Source organism: Coturnix japonica, chromosome 5 (assembly GCF_001577835.2).
Source record: "Coturnix japonica isolate 7356 chromosome 5, Coturnix japonica 2.1, whole genome shotgun sequence".
NCBI classification, from domain to species: domain Eukaryota; kingdom Metazoa; phylum Chordata; class Aves; order Galliformes; family Phasianidae; genus Coturnix; species Coturnix japonica.
In genome coordinates this window covers 41,263,901-41,286,653 of record NC_029520.1, presented here as the reverse complement: position 1 = coordinate 41,286,653, position 22,753 = coordinate 41,263,901, and the positions used below count along the sequence as shown (strand labels likewise).

General features: G+C 38.3%; 1 protein-coding gene across 2 annotated transcripts; it reads left to right on the top strand.

The window, feature by feature from the left end:
- The first annotated feature begins 11,855 nt into the window (after positions 1–11,855).
- SERPINA10 (serpin family A member 10) lies at positions 11,856–21,175 on the top strand. 2 transcript variants are annotated; one of them, XM_015865369.2, is made up of 5 exons: positions 11,856–11,961; positions 16,804–17,325; positions 18,439–18,712; positions 19,349–19,496; positions 20,960–21,175. In XM_015865369.2, the coding sequence occupies exons 2-5, from the start codon at positions 16,851–16,853 to the stop codon at positions 21,149–21,151; spliced, it is 1,089 nt and encodes a 362-aa protein (XP_015720855.1). In that variant the 5' UTR covers positions 11,856–11,961; positions 16,804–16,850; the 3' UTR covers positions 21,152–21,175. The 2 variants fall into 2 exon arrangements, with proteins under 2 accessions (XP_015720855.1, XP_015720853.1); XM_015865367.2 differs by having other exon boundaries at positions 11,857–11,961; positions 16,804–17,556.
- The last annotated feature ends 1,578 nt before the right edge of the window (positions 21,176–22,753 follow it).

The window sequence follows — 22,753 nt, the reverse complement described above, 5'->3', positions numbered from 1 at the left end:
AAGGCCAACACATGGTTTCATGCTGGGTCCTCCTCACAGAGCTGTTCTAGATGCCATCTCGTGTTGTATTTAGATCAAGAGTACATCATGAGTTTAATCAAAAGGCACTGGTATAGCACAATATATACACAGTGAAGGCAAGGAGACTGAGGGGATGAGGACCTCACTAACTACCATCACTCCCTACAGGCAAACAACAAAAAGCAGCAGCCAGGATAATTGTTCTGCAGCCAGTGACCTGACAGCTGACCATTCCTGAGCCAACAGGGTCCCCTCCGTCTGGCTGAGGTGGTCAGAAAAAAAAACGCGTTTCACCAGCAGTGTTTCAGTCTTCTTCAGCCTAGAAACCGAAGCAGTGCAAAACTCCATTTCTTTGCCTCCTTATCTTATCTGACATGCTGACACTTTGTTACTCAGTCACTAGATATTTAGCAACTTGACCAAAAGCACTTTTTTCATCATTATTTATTCTTTCTTATCGTCAGTAACTGAGGCAGTCAGCTACAAATTGGTGGAAGGCATCATCCTGCCTCTGTTCACTGAAATGGAACAGTGTCTCACTGAGGAGACAAACAAGAAAAACACAGCTAAAACCTCCAGCTAATCACTTCCGTATAACTAGGAAGAAAAAATAAAACTATTTAAAAACATTTTTTTCCTCCCCCCTTGTAAAAGCCCACTACAGCTAGATAGAAGGAGTCATGACTAAAACCCTGTGTGCAAGTCCACATGTCAAAGTCACTCTCGGAGTACTTAGTCTGTAACCAGAACCAAAGCTGAAACCTGTAACAATGGTAATTGTTTTTATAGCCTAATGTAATTCTACCCATTATTTCATACCTATGGGATTGCTATGTTTTGTCACAGAGAAGCTATTTCCCTGCTAAATGATGCAGCTCATAGATAATCAGGCTGCCTGGTGTGTTGAAATAACAGACTTCAAAGCAAGGGAGATAACTGTTTAAATAATGTTGCATGTTTGGCCACAGATAAAAGTTTCTTGTAACTTAATATTTGTGAATCCAAGACTCTTAGTAAAGCTTTAGCAAAGTATATTTGGAGTCTATATGAAAAAGTCCTTGTAATATATCTTTGGCTCCTCAAACAGTAGGGGAAAAGACACACATGATATAGCTCTGCAGTGGAAACGAGCTCACCCTATGGCACTGTGCAACAAGGGCAGTGCTGTCTCACATAACCCATGAGGGCTGGTCCACAGAGACAGAATAACTGAACAGCCTTCAAACAGCTTGATCCTGCATGTATTTTCCTTCACAAAACAGACTTCCTTGGTCACAGAACAATCACTCTCTAAAAGAGACAGATTTTTTGTGTGAAATACAAATATAAGGTTCAAGATACAAAAGTTATATTTATACTGGCAAGCTGCAGGAAAGATCAGTCTCCTAGATTAGCACGGGGAGGTGCTTGGTCTACTGTCCATGACCATCAGGACCTAGTCTCACATGAACTCACTTGGGTCAGGAAGTAAGGTATCCCTTTGTTGAGGGCTGCAGAGAGGAGACATGAGGTTGTGAATCCCAGCCTCCACTGCCAAGTGGGCTCCCAAACATGACACAGGACTTCCAGTGTCCACAGCAAGCAGGTGAGCCCCTCCATGCCCCTGTGCTTCCCAAGGGGCGCACATAACTTACCCATAGGAGGGATGCCAACTTTCAGTCATCCCTCCAACCTGAAATGAGTAAGACCAACATTCCAGCTTTGGAACACATTTCACCAAATCATTACAAAAGCAAAAAACCACATCCTTCAAGACAGCCAGACTGTTTTTCTTCAGCTTAGTTGTTCTACCTATTGTATCAACTCCCCTGCAGATGGGGAAGTGACATGCAGCAAGGTAGCACAAAATCTGGATGTTTTTGACAATTGTGATGACAGAGCTTCAAAGCTGGTTTGCTTCCCCAGCCCAGATGCATTTCTGTTGACCTTACAGAAGAAACACTGGGTTTTAGTGCTCTTTCCTGCTCCTGCCCAGTGATGGCACAGGTTGACGTGCTATCAAGGTATCTGTAATTAGAGGTGTCTGTAATTGATTCTCCTGAGCAAACCCTGGCTAAGGGACAAAGGGACACATCTCAGGCATGTCCTGTTGGGTCTGCACCCATTTGCTTGATATCCATGCTTTATGTTCTGTGGCATCATTTTCATATATGAATGCATCTCTATGATGAATGTGTCTGCAAACCCATGCACTCATACTTTTTTCATGCTTTGAGATCCCAAGAGTATATAAAGCTGTTATTATAACCAAACAAACCTATAGAAAACTGTGGTGAAGATGCTTGCAAAGCACAGTACAGATTATTCCATAAGAAAATGCTTTGCTAGTTGATATCTTTGTTTTCCAGTCTCAAGGTAAAGTTAAGATAACCCTGATGTTTGCTTTGCAGCTAGCATGCTGACTTTGCATGCTTCTTCCACCCCCATGCCCTCTTGCTCTGTTCTAAACTAGGAGGTAAAACTCGGGATAGACTCCATTACACAGCTTATTTTTCTTTCCAGCAGTGCTGACACACACACACAAAAAAAAGAGCAGCATTTACATTTCATTAGTGCTTCGGATGAAGTTTTCTGTCTGCCTTCAACTTCTGTTTTTGCAACCTCATCTGTCTGAGCTCCTTCGCCTGCAGTCTTTCTATACCAATCTGCAGACTGGACTTGACACCTGCATCTATCACATCCACTTGAATTAGATGTGCCACTACCAACATAAACTGCAACATGTGCATAATTAAGGACCAAGCTCACCTTTGCCTGAGCAAGGACGGCTGCTCCCACAGCCAGCCCAGGGAAGTAAAAAAGCTATATCATCAGAAATTTGCTTTACAAGGAGACTGCATGCCATTTCTATGCAGCACAGGCTGCAGAGCTGTCAGCACAGCTGTACCAGTATAACCACTCCAGTGGGGGAGTTTAAGTTCCCAGTTCCCACAGCAAGAGCTAAAAACCCTTCACACTGTGAATGGTCTGCACACCTGGGGTAGGAGCTGTTCCGCTGAGTATGGGAGTCACAAAGACACGGGCAAAATAGCAGTTCCCACTATGCTCGGTAGCAGTGGAAGTTGTCACATTTGCACAGCATCACCTGTTGTAGCTTGTTAAAAAGAAAGCACAAGCAACAGCATGTACTCTTGAAAACCAATTCACTTACCCATTAACAACTGCATGCACACAACTGAGGCTTATTTTAAGGCAAGACAAATGCAGAATGTAAGTTCACCCATACAGAAATTTTTTCTCTGGTATAAGACAACACTACTCACGTAAATTGAAAAAGAGTTTAAGTTCAACCAAATCTATTTTTATTCAAAATCCATACAAGGGTTTAGGGTAGTAACATTTTCATTATAGTTCTGCTATATTATTTAGCTATGTAGGCAGCTCTATATCAGCTGTATATTACAGATGCAATAATACAACATTCCCACATCAGAAAAAAAAAAAATACAACAAAACAACAAAACCCTTGTTGTTTCCTCACTATTATTGAGTTGTCTGTGTCTTATAGATTTCTTTCCTAAGACGAAAAGTCATTTATCTATTTTGTATGTTCTCTCTAGTGCTTCTGCTGTGCCTCACAGCAGACTTCTATCTTCTACAGACTATCATGCTATACATTACCTGGGAAGAACAATTTGATCTCGTAAGCAACTTCAGGGGTATGAACATCTGAACACATTGTCAAAAATATATGCAAGCCTAAGAAGGAGCTGAGCTGCCATCTGGATACACCACACACATTTACCTATACAGTCTGATTTGTATAGAATATAGACAAGGACAAGTATCAGCAAGTCTGACCTACAACAAACATTAAAGTAGGTTCAGTGTTTACATTCTCACTACCAAAAGGGTCTGCAGAACTTCCCTGTGTCCAGACTTAGATCTATCTTTCAATGTCTATTATGGATAAGATGCACCTAAGCCGCAGCATAGGTATGGTCACTAAGATATAAGCCTGGGTGAAAGTCACATGAATGAGGATGTTCACTGTTTTCAGTTTCTCTCTTCTCTTAAAACAGTTCTTAATCTCATGACATTACTGCACTGGCATTCATGATGGCACTACTCTCTATGACCAACAGAACAAAAGTCTTGTTAAATATAGTCACTCAGTCAATAAAATAGAATTAAAATATCATATTCTCCCTACATTTATTTCCTAGAGAGCAGAAATGTTGGCTGACAAGAAGTCTGACCACAAGACTGACTTTTCTTTAGAACAACAATGGCTGGAAATTGAAGACGCCACTGCTCACTGAAGAAGAATGGGTGGTGAATTATAATTTAAACCTCCTGTCAATGTAAATGCCTCCATGTTCATTACAATGCCAAAATGAAAAATGAATACCCTATGAAAAGCAAATTATATGATGCAGAAATCTCATACCCATTCCATAATCAGCTGTTGACCAAGGTCATAGTTCTGTATGAAGGGACTTCTGTGGGTTCCAAAAATTATTTCATTATACAGGGAGCAAAGTAGGTGCTTTCAATAAAACAAACAAACAAACAAAAAAAATAATTTAAAAAAGAAGGAATAATCTGAAGACATTAAATGAAACCTTCTGGAAGGTAGGAAAGATGCTGTGGATGTATTCAGTGACTTATTCTGTTCTGACTGTGATTACTACACTGGAGACACCATTCACTTTAAATATAATACAGTACAGGATATCATTGGCTTTCTTCAGGTTGTAGAAACTCTTGACTGTAAGAGACTGGGAATCTTTCCAAGAAAAGGCATATGGAGCAGAGCTGGAAGCATTGCCTATGGCTGAAGCGTAGAAAAGCAAGATTTACATACTGCTGACTCTTCATATGGACCCTGATGGTGAAGATGGTTTACACTGGCCTGTAGTCCATGTCCTCTGGGAATACAACCTTCCACTCTAAACGAGTAAGCTTTCAGAGGCTGCATTGCCAGCAGCAGCAATGCAGCCAAGTCCGATCACTACCTAAGGAACAGACCTTCAATGACCAGGTTTAAGCTAGAATGGTTACTACTTATTATCTCAGTTCAGTAAAGCCTTGGCTTCCTGCTAACTTGTCTTACTCTTTTCCCAACATCCTTTCACGACTAGATGTAGATATACAAGAGAAGTTTCTAAAATAATCTTTCTTAATTTATTTTGCTGGCCCATTACATCAGAGGTGGCAGAGGTGTGGCAACAGAAATTGAACCTTCTTAACAACAGTACATTCCATTTTGTTGCTGTGCAACAGATAGCAGACAGGCAGACTGACAAAATGTCATCTGACACAGAAGGACTTTGAATAAAAGGCATGGAATTGAATTTCACACTCTGGTGTGGAACCTCTGTTGACTAACAAAGACAAGCACGTAATTTCCCCCAGCTATACAGGCTGTAGAACTACCTCCATCCTAGAGAAAGTAATTCAACTTTACGAATTTTGCAGACTTTATTTATTCAAATTGGATGCAGAGTATAGTTCCAGGGGTTACTGGAGAGAAGGAAAGAGAAACAGACAAAATATAACCACAGATTACATTTTAAAGCAAATAAGTTGAAATACCAATGAGTCACATTCCAAAGCTGGAGGACACTTTAGCCAGAAAATATCAGGAACAATGATCAGCAACCAAGTGCTATAGTGCTACCTCTGAAGGAAGCCTCTCAAAAGAAAGAAATTCTAACTGGATGCCATCAGGAACAAAAGACATTCCTGCATAAACTACACAAATGTTTTTCTATTATGTTATTCTCAATAGAAATGTGCATCTATAAAAATGTTCCATTTCAAAGATAAGTAAGGTTGCTAAGTGATATTAGCACTTAAATCAAGGAAATGAATAATTAACACCTCACACCTGGCACTGCCTACATATTAAAAGCAATATTCCTATGAAAAAAGAAAGTGTCCCTTCACAGCTCATAGACAAGGATCGCTGTTCATTTGACTATTCAATTATGTAAATATTTGTCCTCATGGGACTAAAACCATGTAGTTACTGCATTCCTCTCCTCCCCCCAGCTGATAGATTTTTAGTATACCAATTCTGTCTCTCAAAAGCTAGCATTTAAGAAGTGACTCAGTGATAGATATAAACAGCACAATATTCCTGCATTTCAGGCTGATAATTATAGATATCACATTTGTGTAATGTTATGTGAATTATCCTTTAAACTCAAACTTCCAAGAGCTGTGTTATGGACATATGAAAACACCTTATTCAAAGAAATGTTCACAACAAAGATGTGTTCTTCCTTCCACACCTCATTTTTATTTTTCCAGATAAGCTCAGATACCATCAATAAAAAAATCTCAGGAGGGGAGTGGTCCCAGGATCAGGGAACAGAAACAAAAAGGAGCACTTGGATACTCACTCATCTCATTGAAGCTCAGAATTTTAGAGCACCTAAACAGTTTGAAAAGACAATATTTCTTGAATGAAAGTGAACCTGTGCTAAAATATTTTGTGGAAGCACAGCCAGATAAATACACACATTTTTCAGGAAGAAAGGTTACTTTAAATAGCCATTCCATGCATTCTACTGGGAGCTCACTCAAGCCATGAGAACCAGTACCAGAACTGAAGCAAGTTACAGTATTTGATGTCTATGTTTAAGGGGAAAACAAGAAAACAAAACACAGTGAACAGTTCTTTGTCACTCAGAGTGGTGTGGCTTACATTAATTACACTTATTTGGTGTTCAGTAAGCCTTAGCACATGTAACAGGTACAGGAGGGCATCTTTTCCTTGTCCTTTACAAAAGTCCAAAGGACAGATTTCTTCATTTCACCAAGTAATTGCTTCAGGCCAGATAGTTAAAGACCACAAGTCACAGGACCTCAGTTTAATTATTGCAGCTGTAAGGAGGTGTATGCACAATACACAAACATAGAATAGCAGGAAAATCATCATATCCCAAGTCCAGAAGAACAGTAGCTAACATCAATATCTTATGACTCCCTGATGAAATAATGCCTTTCATTTCCTTTCCCTAAACATACTAACTTCTCAGACCCTTTGTAACTTCTGCCACTGAAGTTGATCCTTTCGGGAATCTAACATAGAAAATGCATTTAGCATCTATTGGAGAAACTTTCAGATGACTTTCCAAGAGGATAGAAATACTTTAAAGAGAGAATTGTTTAAGTTTATGTCTCTTGCTTGCTTGTGTTACATCTCACAATACAGACTAAGTAAGGCATAGGAAAGGGCAAATATCACAGTACACAAAAATCATAGTTCTTCTGTCAAAGAAATAAAGGTTCTGATGACATCTGCTGGTCCCATGGGGACTAGACAAACACCAGCCATCCCCTGCCATAGGTCTGGTTCTTATATGTTAAAAAAAAAAATAATAATAATAAAAAATAAAAAATCAACTAAATTATTGAGAATAAGTGATCATTTATTGTGAGTTAGAGAATGACAGGAAGTGAGGATAGGAATGTCTTTAAAGGTCAGTAACTCAGTCCCTGGAACAAGCAGGATTCACACTACTTCAATCACAGCTGATGGCTGCTTGTTTTAACTACTAATGAAAAAAAAAAAAAAGGTACTACTTACCCAGATGCACTTTTCTCTCACTTCATTGTTTTCACATTCCCCATAAAGATTTTCACAGTAATATCTGATTTACTGGCAATTATTATTTTGCCTAATCAAGAATAATTAGACTGCATTTAACTATGAAGTTGAAAAAACAAAGGAGATACTTTATGATATGAAGTCGTACAGCTTCACTGCATCATATGTCTGTCTGGTTGTGCTAGACACAGAAACACATCCAGCCTACCCCAAGTGTGATGCATGAATACATGCATTTTGAAGATGCTTTCACTATAGTAGTCATCACAGATGGGCAATCTCATGAGCCTAGTTCTCTAGGAAGATGGTCAAGATTATAAGCTCCATAGTAGGGAACCATCAGGGTACTTGCATCCCACTGATTTCAATTATAATGCACACTCTGAGTAGGAGAATCAGCAGCCACCTTGATGAGTCATGTAGTTGACAAATTACACATAGCAGACCATATGAAGAACTGTTTCATAACTGTCAGAGCATATTAGTTTATGTATTATGAGTAATTTTACTGTGACATTTCAGAGGAAAGAATACAGATCCTTGAAAATCACTACTGTGTATCTACTGCATTACTCCTGGTGCACTGACATATTTATTTTTTTTAGGCAAGAAACATAGTTCAATCACATTTAGCAAATTCAATAAGCTTACCTTAATTCTTCTAACCACATTCCAGCTCAGGGCTGAACATCTGACTGACCTCCATCAGCTTCATGGAAATATTTTGTGCCTACCCTCAAGAAACCAAAATAGCAACTAGTTAAGGACACAGTTTCCCAGTGGATGTATCTACTTGGCTTCTAGCATGAAAGAACCTTGAGTACAGCAAGAAAGGCAGCTCTAAGATCTCTTACTGGGACTCTGATAAGGATACATTTAACTAAACAATCAGCTTCCTTTCTAGAGCCTGATCTCCTCAAACAGGGATCACACCCACTGTAACACTATAATGCAATAAAAAGTACAGCAATAATAACAGACACTGCAGCAGATGAGGACAAACCCAAACAAAGCAACAACAGACACAAAAGGAAAGGGAAAAAAAAAAAATTCACTTACCTTCACAAGACACCAAGGAAACAGAAGTCTTCAGAAAGAGATACCCTCACCTTCATTGTCAACCCTTAAAAGAGGTCTGGGAAGGGATGGAGACTGGCTTCCACCCTCCCAGTCACTCAGCAGCATTGCAGGCACCTGAGCTCCCCTGGGTTGGCTCTGCCTTCCCACCAGGTGCTCAATCACCGATTCAAGCCATGACTTAGCAGTTTTGCTACACCCATCATATGGGCATTTGAGGTTTAGCTGTTCTCAAGTTATGGACCATTGCTGAAATGGGGTATGGTGTGTGGAAAAGAGACACTACCCAAGTAGACACAGATGCTGTACCAAGGAGCTTGTAACTGAAAGGATCCAATTATTAGCATGTGGGACCTAAGCCCAAAATAGGGGAAAAAATAGGATGACCAATTTTTCCCCTGTAACCAAAGGTTTCCTAAATCAGATTGAAAAATGTAATTTAATAAAGCAGCCATTGAAGTAGAGAAATTGCCAGCACCACAAGAAGTACTGCAAAAGGATGAAAGGGACCTGTAGGACTTGTAAAAGAGATCACCTGCGTATTTGGAATAAACAGCAAACAGGTAAGACTGCTTCTGCAAAATCAGCCTCTAGGTAGCCAGGACAAATGGGGTTTTTGCCAAACACATTTGTGAGATCCTGGACTACTTAGCATTGATGGCTTATGCAGGGCTGTGTATGCATCCAAGAAACTTGTCAGAAGAGATGGTCGTCAGCTCCTCTGCTGACATTTCAGTTGCCAACTGCCCATTCTCAGCACTGTGACCATGCTCTGAAGACAAAACTCCTAGTAGAAATGCAACTGGGTGACAGTCCACGTGTATTGCTATTGTTTATTCCGGTCTCAGGGGTGGTTTTGTCATAAAGCCCAAAAAAGTGGAATTGCAGAAAAGTGCACTTTTGCCAGTGCAACACAAGCAATCCTCTTGAAGAAAATCACTCTGCAAGTATGTATAGTTTGGCTGCTTCCCACAAGTCGAGTACTGTTTTACTGCTCAAAAAGCTCCGTTGAATCCAAGGGATGACTGACAATATAAATAGTACTCTGTGGGAGTAATATGCTACTCCCAGTTGTGTGTGGAAGATACTCTCAGCAAGGTATTACCCAGCATGAAAAGCTAGCAATGGCTTCATGAGTAACTAGTGAACAATGCAGCTCTCTCAGAGCTCTGTACAGAGCAAACACTTCTCATAGCAACCTCCTTTTTCTTCCATTTAAAATAAGATTTATGTGTTTCATGTGCATCAGGAGAAACCGAAAGATTTGAATGCTTTATGATCTCTTCCTTTCACCACAACCATATCATCAATACACAAGACTTCAGCTTTTGAATATCAGATATCAGAATTGCTGTTCTTCAGTCTTAACTCAAGCAAGGCTTTCAGCGTTGACTATGAATGTGAGGATTCAGGAATAAGAACTAGGAAGGCCTGGTTGCTATTATCATTTCTAATAACTATGCTAATTTTGCTAGGAATAAAAGCTGGGTGTGGTTTTGTGCACATCAGTTTTTCTTGTCTTGTCTTTTTGGGCCACATCCATACAAAGACTTATCACCCCATTGCAGAAACACAGCACTGTTTAGCCATGTCAGATGCAAATTTCTTCCAAGCAGTGAGAAGAAATTTGAATCTCAAATACAACTGAATTAACCATAAATAAATATAGACTACAGAGTAGAAAAAAAACATTAATTCATCAGAGAACTGAAGTAATAAAGTCACTGTGGCATTCACAGTTGATGTTTAATCAATAGGCCAAATTATGTTAACTCAGCCCAGTCTCATATTCATGTGCTCTCTAAAACACTGTCTATACTTCAGGCCTAGAAGTAAAAGAATTGCTTTTAAAAATAAGGCTATTTTAAAAGAGCTTTATCAAATGAATAATGTTTACCAGCAACACACAACTCCTTTTTGCACCAAGTCCTGGATGCTCAGTTCCTTTATTGTCTTTCCAAAATAACATCCTTGGATCTGGCTAAGCTCCCACTTAAATTGCAAGCAGTGGATGTTCTTTTGTTGTTTGTTTTTGTTTGTTTGTTTCAATTCAATTGACAATTAGAGACAAATTCTGTAATGTCAAATTATAAGGCCTTATTTTTTAAATTTATTTTCTGCAATCCAAATCAGAATGAAACATTCTGTTTCATTTAGGAGTGTTGTTTTTATAGATGTAATTTAGGAGCATGAGGAATTCTGTGTTCACAGTTCACTGGGAAATAAGACAATGAACAAAATAGTGAAGAGTGATCATGCCCACACTACAGCAATTACTGAATAGACTACCTGTCTTAAAGTCGTGCCTTGCCCAACTAACAGTGCTCAAGCTTCAAGAACAACTTATCAGATCAGTTCAGGCAAGATCAAACTGGAAATTCTGGAGAACTTCTGCAGGAATACTATCATAGGACAAGGTGGAGTGGTTTTAAGCTCAAGGTAATAAGGTTTAGATTGAATGTCAGGGGGAAGTTCTTCACAGAGAGGTTGGTGAGGTGCTGGAACAGGCTGCCCAGAGGGGATGCAGATGCTTCATCCCTGGAGGTGTTCAAGGCTGGGTTGAATGGGACCCTGGGCAACCTGGTCTAGTACTAGGGCAGGAGGGTTGGAATATGATGATCCCTGGAGTTCCTTCCAACCCAAGCTATCCTATGATTCTATGAATACCAGATTGCCCCATTTGGTCATTTATAGGAAGAACATTGCTCTGTGTTTACCACTTGTTAATTCTCACATACTCATAAATACTTTACTGAATATGCTCTTGGAAAAGGAAATGAAGCCCCGGTCTCTCCTCTAAAAGGAAAGACCACACTGAAAGGATAGGGAGCTGACAACACCTCTGCAATGCTCAGCATCTCCTCCGTCCCTTTCTTCAGTTTGGCTTAGCCCCAGTGAATACTGATGTATCCTTTTATGAAATGTAACATTTTTAACAGGATTCGGATACTGAGTAGCTTAGGGCCTGTCTATAAAATAATTCTCATGGGCAATCCAATGTTCATCAGACATGTGTAGTCAAATCCCACTCGGCTGCTGAAGGGCTGGATGCAGAGAGTTTACTGTTCTTTTGCTTCCCATGAAAGAAATAACGTATTTACCGGAATATAACCCTCCCTCTTTATGCCATTTATGGGAAACACGTCACTCAGAGTTTATCAAGCAGTTAATTTATAACAGGCAAAGCCAGATGATCACTCTTTGGAAGAGCAAATATTTGTTGAAAATCTTCTATATGGGACAGTCACATTCACATCGTTTTTGAACGTAGTTGATTAAGTAACAGAGAAACTACCTAATAGGTAAGTTGAGATTTATCTGAATCATTTCAATTGTAAAGAGGATTATCTTACTATGTATGTTAATATTATTAAATATATTATATGTAGATAATATTTCTCATATATTCCCTAATTAGGATTATTTAAATGGTTATAGATCTTGATCAGTGTTATAATATATTGAATGTTTTTCTTACTATAGTAACTTCAAAAGAAAAAAAAAACTGAAAAAGTAACTTTATCATGTTTTTATTAACTAAATTGCCACTCCTTTTGTAAAGGAAGCTCTCAAAGCTAGTAATAATTCACTAATATCACTAATAACTCTAATTCACTCTAGCAATGTAAAAATGCAATCCTATAATGTGCAAAAATATCACCTTATTGTTACCAAAACTGTTTTATCCTAGTCCTAGAGGACATACTATATTTCTAACTGTTACTGAATGACAAAGCTGATGCAATATTTATGTTACGTTTTTGCAATCTCAGTCCTGCAATGACCGTATAGTGAAATGTTGAGGCTCTTAGTCCCATGATGTGTGTAACAAATGGGCATTTGTGTGTGCATGTGGAAGCAGAACTCCATCCCTGAGTGCTGAATGGTCTGGGACATGTATGTACACAAGGGCTGGGTCTGCCCATCTTCTCAGTCTGAAATCAATTTGTGCTGGGATGGCAGTGCAACCTGGCATTCCCCATTTGGTCTCCCCATCTTCCTGGGAAAACTTGGTGGCCTTTCTGAGCCAAGTATCAAGCAGCCCTTTCAGAACAAGATACAGCAGTGGCATCTGCCAAGGGCAGCGCTGTCAGGTGTTGCAGTGCACAGAGAAGATGGAGAAAATCACAGATTCATAGAATGGTTTGGGTTGGAAGGGACCTGAAAGCCTACCCATTTCCAGCTCCCTGCCATGGGCTGGTTGCCACCCATCCAACCTGTCTCTCTCTGAATGCTTCCAAGGATGGGGAGCATCCACAGCTTCTCTGGACAGTCTGTGCCAGTGCCCCACTTCCCTCTGTGATGGAATACTACCAGAAGCTATGCTTTCCAGTCCCTGTCTCTGATCTTGCAGCATTCAGGGTTACCCCTTGAAGAAGGGATGATTCCCTGGGCAAGATTCACACACTTTCAGGTCCATAGGAGTCCTTTTTGTTGCCACAGCATTGAGACAGAAGTGCCTTGTGCCTATCTAACCTCCCACAGAAGAAGGTGACTACACAATGAATAGAGGTGCTTGGCAATTGTAAGAGCTCTTAACAGCTTTGAGTTATAGTTGGTCGGGGAGAATAAGTGTCCCAAATCTGCAGAAGCAGCTAGTGCACCTTTTGCCAAGGCAGGAGATGAATTCAAGGCAAACCCTTCCTTACTCTGCTCCTGCTGAATCCAGACCTCCTAAGTGCCAGGATGTGCAGCATATCAGCTTAGATGAGGGCCAGCACATAGGGCTGAGAGCTGGGTTTTCATTTGACTTTTGGAGATTACTTCAAACACAGATTAACCAATCATGAATGCATTCATGATCTACATCTCACTGAAGACAAAGCAAGAGTTAATGGCAAAGAAAAATAAAGAAAAAATACAGCCACAGTAAATTGCATATTTTAGTGTTTCTTGACTGCCATACACTCAAGAGAAGGCACAAAATTCAGAGATCTCACTGCCTCCCCATTAAGTCATTACAGCCCATCTGTGTCACATCAAGTACAGAACGTGACCTATTATCTCCAAGAAAAATAGCACACCACCTGGCTGCCAAAAACACCCTGTGACTTGGCACCCAAATGTCTCTGTACTCGCATCAACGTACCTTTCTGAGACTAACTCCCACAGCCTGAATCAGGCAACTGTGAAATTCAGTTGAACTCTGAATAAATGGCAATCAAATAAAACCAGCTTTCCCATATGCCAAATCACAAATTGTACAATGATTGTTATAGAGCCTTAACTAAACAGCCATAGTTAATAGTTGCCATGTGTTTTCTAGATTGTTGAATTGCTTTAATTATGGGTCATACAATCAATATTTTCCTCTCAGGTTGGATTGTAGAAAAAAATTATTCACAAAAAGAGAGTGGAGATATTGGCACAGGCTGCTCAGTGAGGTGGTGGAGTCACTGTCCCTGGAAATGTTCAAGAAAAGGGTAAAGGTTGCACTGAGGGGCCATGAGTTGGTGTTTGGACTAAATGACCTTAGTGATCTTTCCAACCTTGATAGTTCTGTTTCTGTCTTTTTCACCTATTATCATGCCACTGCTACACACATGGATTCTGTGCAGGCTTAGTGGTCTTGTACATCCTGCTCAATCTGCAATGGGAAAATTCACCTGTATTCAAGACTTCTTTCATGGAGAGTAATTCAGTGCCACTTTATGGGAACAATATTCACACATCACTTTAATGGAAAGATGAATGATCAGCATATTTGCATTTCATGCTTGAAAAGCATATTTGCATGTTTGATAGTAAAGTTTGCCTAAGGCTTTTCTGGAAAACATGTCCAGATCTCCCCAAACATATTGTTTGGTGATGAGAGAACCTCTGCTAAATTTGCTCAGAATTCACAACATGTATAAATTTGTAATTGTTGAACAACTGTTTTGCCTTCGTGCTACTTGACACTGAAACACAGTACTTTCAGGCAGGATACAGCACTGACAAACCTGCTCCAGTATTTGCTGGACAGTGAAGCATAAAATGACAGGGAATCCCATGTCAGGTGATCAGAAGAATGATCTGAATGGAGTAATAAGCAACCTGTATCAGAAGGAAGTGAATTGAAATTATGCAATGCAATTGTTACTCATAATGACATTGTATTTCCAGTTCAGAACTTCATAAGCTTTCCAGGGCTTTGTGACTATAAGCAGTAACATGAAATTTCATGCTGACCAACTAGAAATAACTGTACATACTAGGCTGTCAGCAGTACATTAGCAGCTATAGCACTGTCCTCTACATGACACTGAGGTTAAAACTTCAGCCTGGTTCTCTTGGCAAGACAGAGGTTGGCTTCCCTGATACAGCCACATACTGGGAAATTATCACCAGTGAATTGAACACTGTAGCCACAACATTAACTTGAGAGCTGCCCTGTGTATTGCATAAAAAGCCTACAGTGTCTTAACAATATCTATCTGGGCTTTCACTGAATTTTGACCTTCTTTCTGATGCTTTTGGCAGTGGATTGCCAACCACATTCACTGGCAAAAATTTTCTGCATAATTTGTTCCTGCTTGCCCAGGGCCACCTTGGGCCTCCTTCATATTTACAGAAGTACTTAACTTACTGCTTGTATACAAAGCTCCAAATGATTAGTGATCCTGAAAAGGAACTAGATAGATAGAAGCTTTTTAATTCTTGTCAAGAATGTATCCGAAGCCTAGCTCTCCATGATGTATCAAGGGAAGAGCTGACCAGCAAGAGATATGATTACAGATACCACTAAAATTTGCAGTGTCTCTCATTTTTAGCCCAAACAAACATTTCTGCAAATGAACCAGAAAGCATGAGAAAGTAAAAAAGTACTCAAACCTTTTTTTAAAGGATAATAATCTTTCAATAATAGTGGCCCTCAAGTAACATATTTGACAAAGAGCTGCTGGTGCCGCAGTATCATCAGGGTCTTTGTTTTAATTCACACATGTGAAAGACAGCTCATCTTGACTGTTATAAGTGTTTGGTTCCCTAATAAACTATGGATACCTATTTTAAGACCACTTTTTTCTACACAGTTAGATGAATGACTGAGTAAAACTACCATATGCTCAGATTCTGTCTCACCTTAAATCAGCTTTGTGCAATCTATATGTCAGTGGAATTAATCCTGACTTACTCTGATAAGCTTGGCTTAATATCTTGTCTGTTTTAGAGATAGATTGTTTTTGTCTGATTTTAGTTTTCAACATAACTAGACAAATACATCTTCTAAAATTTCTCCTGGGAAAACAAGGCATAAGTTAAAGGGTAGAAGTCTGATTTTCATAGTTTGCAAAAGTAATGAGCAGTGTGGAATTCCAGAATGCTCTGAGTCACTTTGAAAATTTACATAAGTACTTTTCCAATTGGTTCTTGGAGTTCACCACTTCTGGAACAAAACCTAGTGGCTGTAATATGATTTAAGCGTCTGTTCTAATATAACAACCTCTAACTCTCAGGGACATGTTGTTTTCTGGGTTGGCTTTCGTCAAATCAGAGAGTTTTTATGTTTCTCAAGTGTTTTTTTTTTTTGTTTTGTTTTGGTTTTGTGTTTGGTGTGTTGTTTTTTTCCCCTAACAAGTTTTATCTTGTTGATGTAGCATGCTATTGATATAAAACACCTGAGATAACAAATGAATGAGCAAAGGAATGGTAACTCTCAGACCACTACCAATAGATGGATCTCAAAAGAGTGACAACCATGCTTAAGACCCATAAATGGAGATTACAAGCCACCTGTCAGTGGCAATGAAGAACAGGACATTACAGGTCTCATCTCCTCAGTAGATCACCCTTAATCTTTGGTCAGAACCATTCAGGGAAAATGCCACTTCTGACACTTGTTGCCTGGAGAGCTGGTGCTTAAAGATGTCATCAGTTTCTAAAGGAATTAGAAATTACAAGAAAAAAATCAGAGAAATACTTCCAAATTGAACTGCCAATAGCAGATGATAGCATTTCTTCTGAACTCTTTTACTAAATTTAGAAGTTTCTCACTTCCACTGGTCTAAATTTGATCCTTCAGATAGGAACATCATCATAGGTTTACACTATGTACGCTAACTATTTAGAAATATTGCCTTGTTACATCCATGACCTTTATGTTGTGAATGAAATAAATTAAAAAATCACCAAGTAGTTCTCTTTTTCCCCGTTTTCTTTACTAGGACGAAGAAAGAGGAAGAAGAAAAAAAGTTAATTATTAGATACCAACATGAAAATTGGAATTTATCTACTTTTTTTATGTGAAATATGTTTTGAAATCAGCAAGGCTGACATCAAACCTAAATCTCCAAAGAAGGACAAGTGGCTGTATTTTTTAGGAAAAAATAAAAACATCAGTATTTCTGAAGAATGGCATCAACATAAAAATGACTCCAAACCTTTGGAAGAGCAAAGTTTTGAAGACCTTACTCTTCACAATTTCACTGAAAAGACAGCAAATTTTGGATTTAATCTCTACAGAAAAATTGCAATGAAAACTGATAACAATATAATTATCTCTCCCTTTTCTGTATCAACCCTTATGGCTACATATTTGCTGGCAGCTGAAGGGGAAACACAGAGACAAATAGCAAAAGCTCTAAACCTCCATGCTTTGAAGGACAGAGATCGCCATTATTTACCAGCACTGTTTAAACAACTGAAAGATAACATCACAACGAATGAAGAAGTTCTCTTTGTGCAAGGTATTCTTTCTTTTATCCAAAAGGACTTTGTAGTCAGGGAAGCTTTCCTCAACTTATCTAAGCAGTACTTTGATATGGAATTCCTGTGTGTAGACTTCCAAAACATCACACAAGCCAAGTTTGTTATAAATCAAAACGTTAAACAAAGGACCAAGGGAAAAATATCAGAGCTTTTTGAAGAAGTTGACCGACATTCTAAACTGCTACTTTTGGACTACATTTTTTTTAAAGGTAACTATTGTTTTCATTCTGCAAAACGGCTATTTATTAGAAGAAATAGAAGCCTGACTTTACCAACATCAGGGGAATCTTAAATTAATTAACATTTCCTGCACTACTTGAATCTCTAAAAAGATTTACTTTCTTCTAATAAGTTTATTTAACAAGAAATTATTTTTTGTAATAGGGAACTACTATTCTTTTGTTTTCTTCCACACAACACAGAGTCATAAAGAACAAAAGGCCCTATATCAATTCTCTCAGAACAATCCTTCTTCGTGACTAAAGTTTTAAAGTTTTTACTCAGCCATTGAAAAGAAATCCTAATCAGAACAGTTTTTTAAACACAAGGTACTGGGCAATTGTCTGACCAAGTTTACTTTGTCTTGCAGACAACCAGAGGAAAGTTTGAGTGATAGTGCAGAAATCAGAATCAATAGCCTAAAAGAGGTCACATTCCAAAGCACCTTCTCAGATAATGCACTGCTGAATTCCCACTGAAGAGACCATATAATTACTTAATAACAGGATGTTGAGCAGCTGGTAGAAATTTTCAGAGAAGATGGCATGTTAATAAAAGACATGCTCAGATGGCATTCTGAACTCTATGGTTCTGAACACATTTGGTTTCTGAACCTGAACTGGCAACTAATTGGACACAGAAAATTATTTCCCCCTTTTCCCTGCAACTGAAGCAATTTATTTTGTGCACTCTCCTGCTGTAAAAAAATCTAAAGAACATGCTCTTAGCATACTGCAGTTGTCATCCAGTTGTCCCAGACACAACTGACATTCACTTTAACTTGCTGCAGATTCTAGATTTTGTTTGTTGATTCTGAACACTTTGTTGAACCAGACTGAATTCACATAATTATTTCATTTTTCTTTCTGCAGGAAAGTGGCTCTATCCCTTTAATTCAAAATTTACAGAAATGGAAACTTTCCACATAAACAAGTACAGAAGTGTGCAAGTACCCATGATGTTCAAGTCAGATAAAATAAATTCAACCTATGATGAGAATTTACGGTGCTATGTAATAAAACTACCCTACAAAGGCAAAGCCTACATGCTAATTGTTATCCCAGAAAAGGGGGAAGATTATGTTTCACTTGAAGACCATTTGACAATGGAGCTTGTGGAATCCTGGCTCACAAACATGAAGAGCAGGTACTGCTATGACCTGTCAGCCTCTGTGCTTTTTATTTCCATTGTAGCAGAACAGTGATTATATATTCTGGAGAAAGCTTCAACCCTGACAAGTCTGTTGGTCATCTCAGTCAGAAACGTCTCTGAGGGCATTGCCAAGTTTTCCATACACCTTCTCTCTTGAAATTCTGCGCAGTCAAGAAAAGTGCATTACAAATGTCTGTATTAATATTTATGAATTATATAAATACTTATATTTATGGGACTTTACTTATCAATGAAAAATCCAGAAAAATGGATAAATTTGATTTAAAAAAAAAAAAAAAAAAAAGTAATAACAAATTACTCCTATGAAATGTAATACCTGAAGTGAAAGGCCTCTCCACTGGTCAATAACGAAAAATGTCATCCCAGTATTAGGGCACTAGAAGTATTGTGAAAGTGCTTTATACTGAGAAGGAAATTATTTCTAGCATCTTTGACATTCAATAAAGTAAGGATGATATTCTGGCAGCTTAAATTCCAGCTGAGAATCTTTAACCATTGCCTCTTGTTTTTACTGTTTGTGTGAAGCTTAATTCCTGAGAACCACATCTTTCAGCAATAACTTACTGTATATCCAAAGTTCTTTTTTTCTTTTTTTTCTTTTTTAAACAGAAATATCGATATTTCATTTCCAAAGTTCAAACTAGAACAAAAATACAAAATGAAGAAATTGCTTTATGCTCTTGGAATTAAAAATCTCTTTGCACGTACAGCAGATCTTAGTCATCTCACAGATCAAAAATACATAACAGTCTCCCAGGTAAGCCTACTAAAATTATTTGCTATTTGAATTATATTAAACAGAGTGTCCATGTACTATGTTGTACAGATCCACCACTAGGAAAGAACGTCATCTTACAAGTGTATGGAATCTGCACATCCTAAACAGCACGCATCCCACTAAAGAATTATACACCTTGTCATAGACAAATAGAACCTTAAAGCATCATCACAACACAATTGTATTACAACCCATAACAAATGGACTGCTTCTTACACTGAATACAGTGTAAGATTGTATATATTATATATATATATTATATATAAAATGTATATATTGATTATAAAGATCAATACTGTAAACAGGTAAGTTTAAGTTCCAAAAACTCAAATAGAGGTTTTCAAAACTGCGTTGGCTGTGTCTTAAAAAAACAAAAATGGCAACAACAAAAAAGACCCACCTTTCTGAGAAAAACGATCACAGACGAAATAAACATCTAATGTAGAAAATCTCAGTAATGTTCCACTTGGAATAAACAATTTAACCTTTGTGAATTGCAATGGCAATTTGCAACACTTTTCTCCTTTCCCTTTAATCTGTAACTATTCCTTGTTGATTTTCAGCAGCTCACTTTGTGTTACCATAAAGTGATCTTGCTTGAAGAGTAGCTGCTGATATTAGAAGCAATATGTGCATCAGCTACAAAGTGCCAGTCACAGTAGCTGGCTTCATTACTTAAGGATATTTAGCAGTGAGCTTGACACTAGTGAAGCCCTTCAACTACCTTGACATAAATCATTCCCAGAATTAAGAGTCTGGGTGTTAGGAATGCACAAGTTGCCTAGGCAGGTCACCAATACAGACCTAAATACAGAAGTACTCAGAGGTACACGCACGCTGTAAGAAAGAAAAGGTAAAAGAATCAGGTCCTGCTGGGTTCGGGCTGCAGTCCTAAGACCAATCCAAGACTATGGTTCAGTGCTGTCCATATTTACTCTGTGCTAACAATTGTGAGAATTAGAAATACATGGGAGAAATACAAGACTGGTGCATTTGCCTAAAGCTCTCACAAAATCAACCGTAGATGACAGTTCACAACCAGCCATTAAGAATTTGTGAGAAATGAAATCACACCTCCTGCTTTTGTGAAAATCTCTCTTGTACAATTGCATGTCAGAGAAGAGTTCTGTACAAATGCAGCGGTTCTTTCACACTACTGGCTTCAAGATCTAGAAGTGAAGCCTCAGTGGAACAGGGAGAACTGCAAAAATATCCATACTACCTTCTGAACCCTAATTATTGCAGTCATGATGGCCACACTGACTCCTGTTTCTGAAGGAGACCAAATATGCAGTACCAGTAACATACAGTGCTAAATTGCACAGATCTACTTGTAACCCCCAGGAGAAGCCTAATTCAATTGAATCTCTGGCATTTTTAAATTTATTCTTCATGTTTCCATTTATTTCTGTTATCTATTTTATCTCTGCACTGTATTTCAGGTTGTCCAAAAGGCAGTCATTGAAGTGGATGAAAAAGGGACTGAGGCTGCAGCAGCTACCGGGTCTGAAATAATTGCATTCTCAGCACCTCCTGTCATTAAAGTGGACCGACCATTTCTTTTTATGATTTTTGAAGAAACTTTTAAAACTTTACTTTTCATTGGCAGGGTGGTTGACCCAACAGAATTGTGAATAAAGGTACAGTTTTTATTGTGATAGGTGGCTTTATTTTTATTTTCTTTAAACTACTATTTACATTAGAATAAAAGGCAAACTACAAAAATGTGAAAACCTGTTCTGTCTCTACGGCAAGAAGTAGGTCACCCTAGTAATACTTCACTAATGTTTAAGTGACAAGATCAATGCATGAGGGTGTAAAATGACAAACATATTTCCTGCAAAATCTATCAGGCAAATTAAAAACAAACAAAACTTACAGAACTAAAAATCAACTCTTTAATGACAAATCTGAATGAAATTCAGAGATTCAAAGATTCAAAGAATTCAAAGATTCAAATGCCAAAGTATTGAGAGAGCTCATTCCCAAACAATTTATATTTCTCAGTGCTATCTTCTGTTGTACTGAGGTTCAAGAGGCTTATGTTGGTGTCACCCACTTTTGCCACCTACAACAACAGAAGCAGGATCAAGCCTGAAAAAAGAATTTACAGCCCCTGTACAGAAATTTTTATTTCTACAGAAACTGTCTATCATGAAGTCTGCACTGCCCAGGAGAGTGATTTCTTTCAAAGCATTTCAAATGACTTTGTGATGCGTCTGCTTTTGAAATATTTTCTCCTAAAGACAAAATAATTCTGAAAGATATTCAGACATTCTGCACCTGAAAAATCAGAATCTATCCTCCTTCATAATACCAACCTGGATCTCTCCTAAAAGCAGAATTTCTGTGTGTATTATCATCTAGATACAAGAGAAAATGACAACATGAGACTCTATCTACACTTAAATGAAGACAGTGGAAAATAAAGACATATATCCACAAAAATGGAATAGAACTTTTCACATAGCTTGCAAACACCTTTTGGATTTCAGGATCAGATATTTATGAAAACCACTACAAATCACCTTATTCAAATAGTGCAGTCACTCCAACAGAATATTTATGGCAAGAACAGCTGGAACATGAATACGTAGTAAATTTTAATTGAGTCCTATGTATAACTTTAAAACAATGAAAAAGCTGTTCTCAACTACGTAACTAAAAGACCTAAGCTTATATATTTCCCACAAAAGTGAAGAAGAGTTTGATGACAGGGCAAAAGTAGAGTAAGGCTAGCAAACAGCTCTAGAAATAAAAATACAGTTACTATTAGTTGTCCATTTACAGAAATTCAGACATTGCTGTAATCCATTCACAAAAGGAGTTACGGAGGAGACTCTGGTACCTGATTGCATTAATAAGGCATATCTAACCTAACTGGATGAATGTAAACAGAATCACTGCTTTATGCCTCAGAACAATTAGCAGAAGGAATGCTACTATAGTCATCACTGCATTGCTGATCTGTGCTGGTGTTATGAGCTGCAGGTAAAACAATGCTGTAGATTGGGAAGTACTGGTGCCATCCAACAGAAGTAACACAGTAAGGGCTGATGGAAGGATATACAGGACATCAGGCAGGAGTACTGTATAAGGAAGTCATACAGTATGAAAAGAAGTCTAAAAAGAGCATTGAAAAATGACACAGTAGGATTTTAATATGTGGTAGGGTTATTAAGTAGAGAATTAAATAAAGTTGTTAAAAAGTGACAGACAAATGACAGCTAATAAGA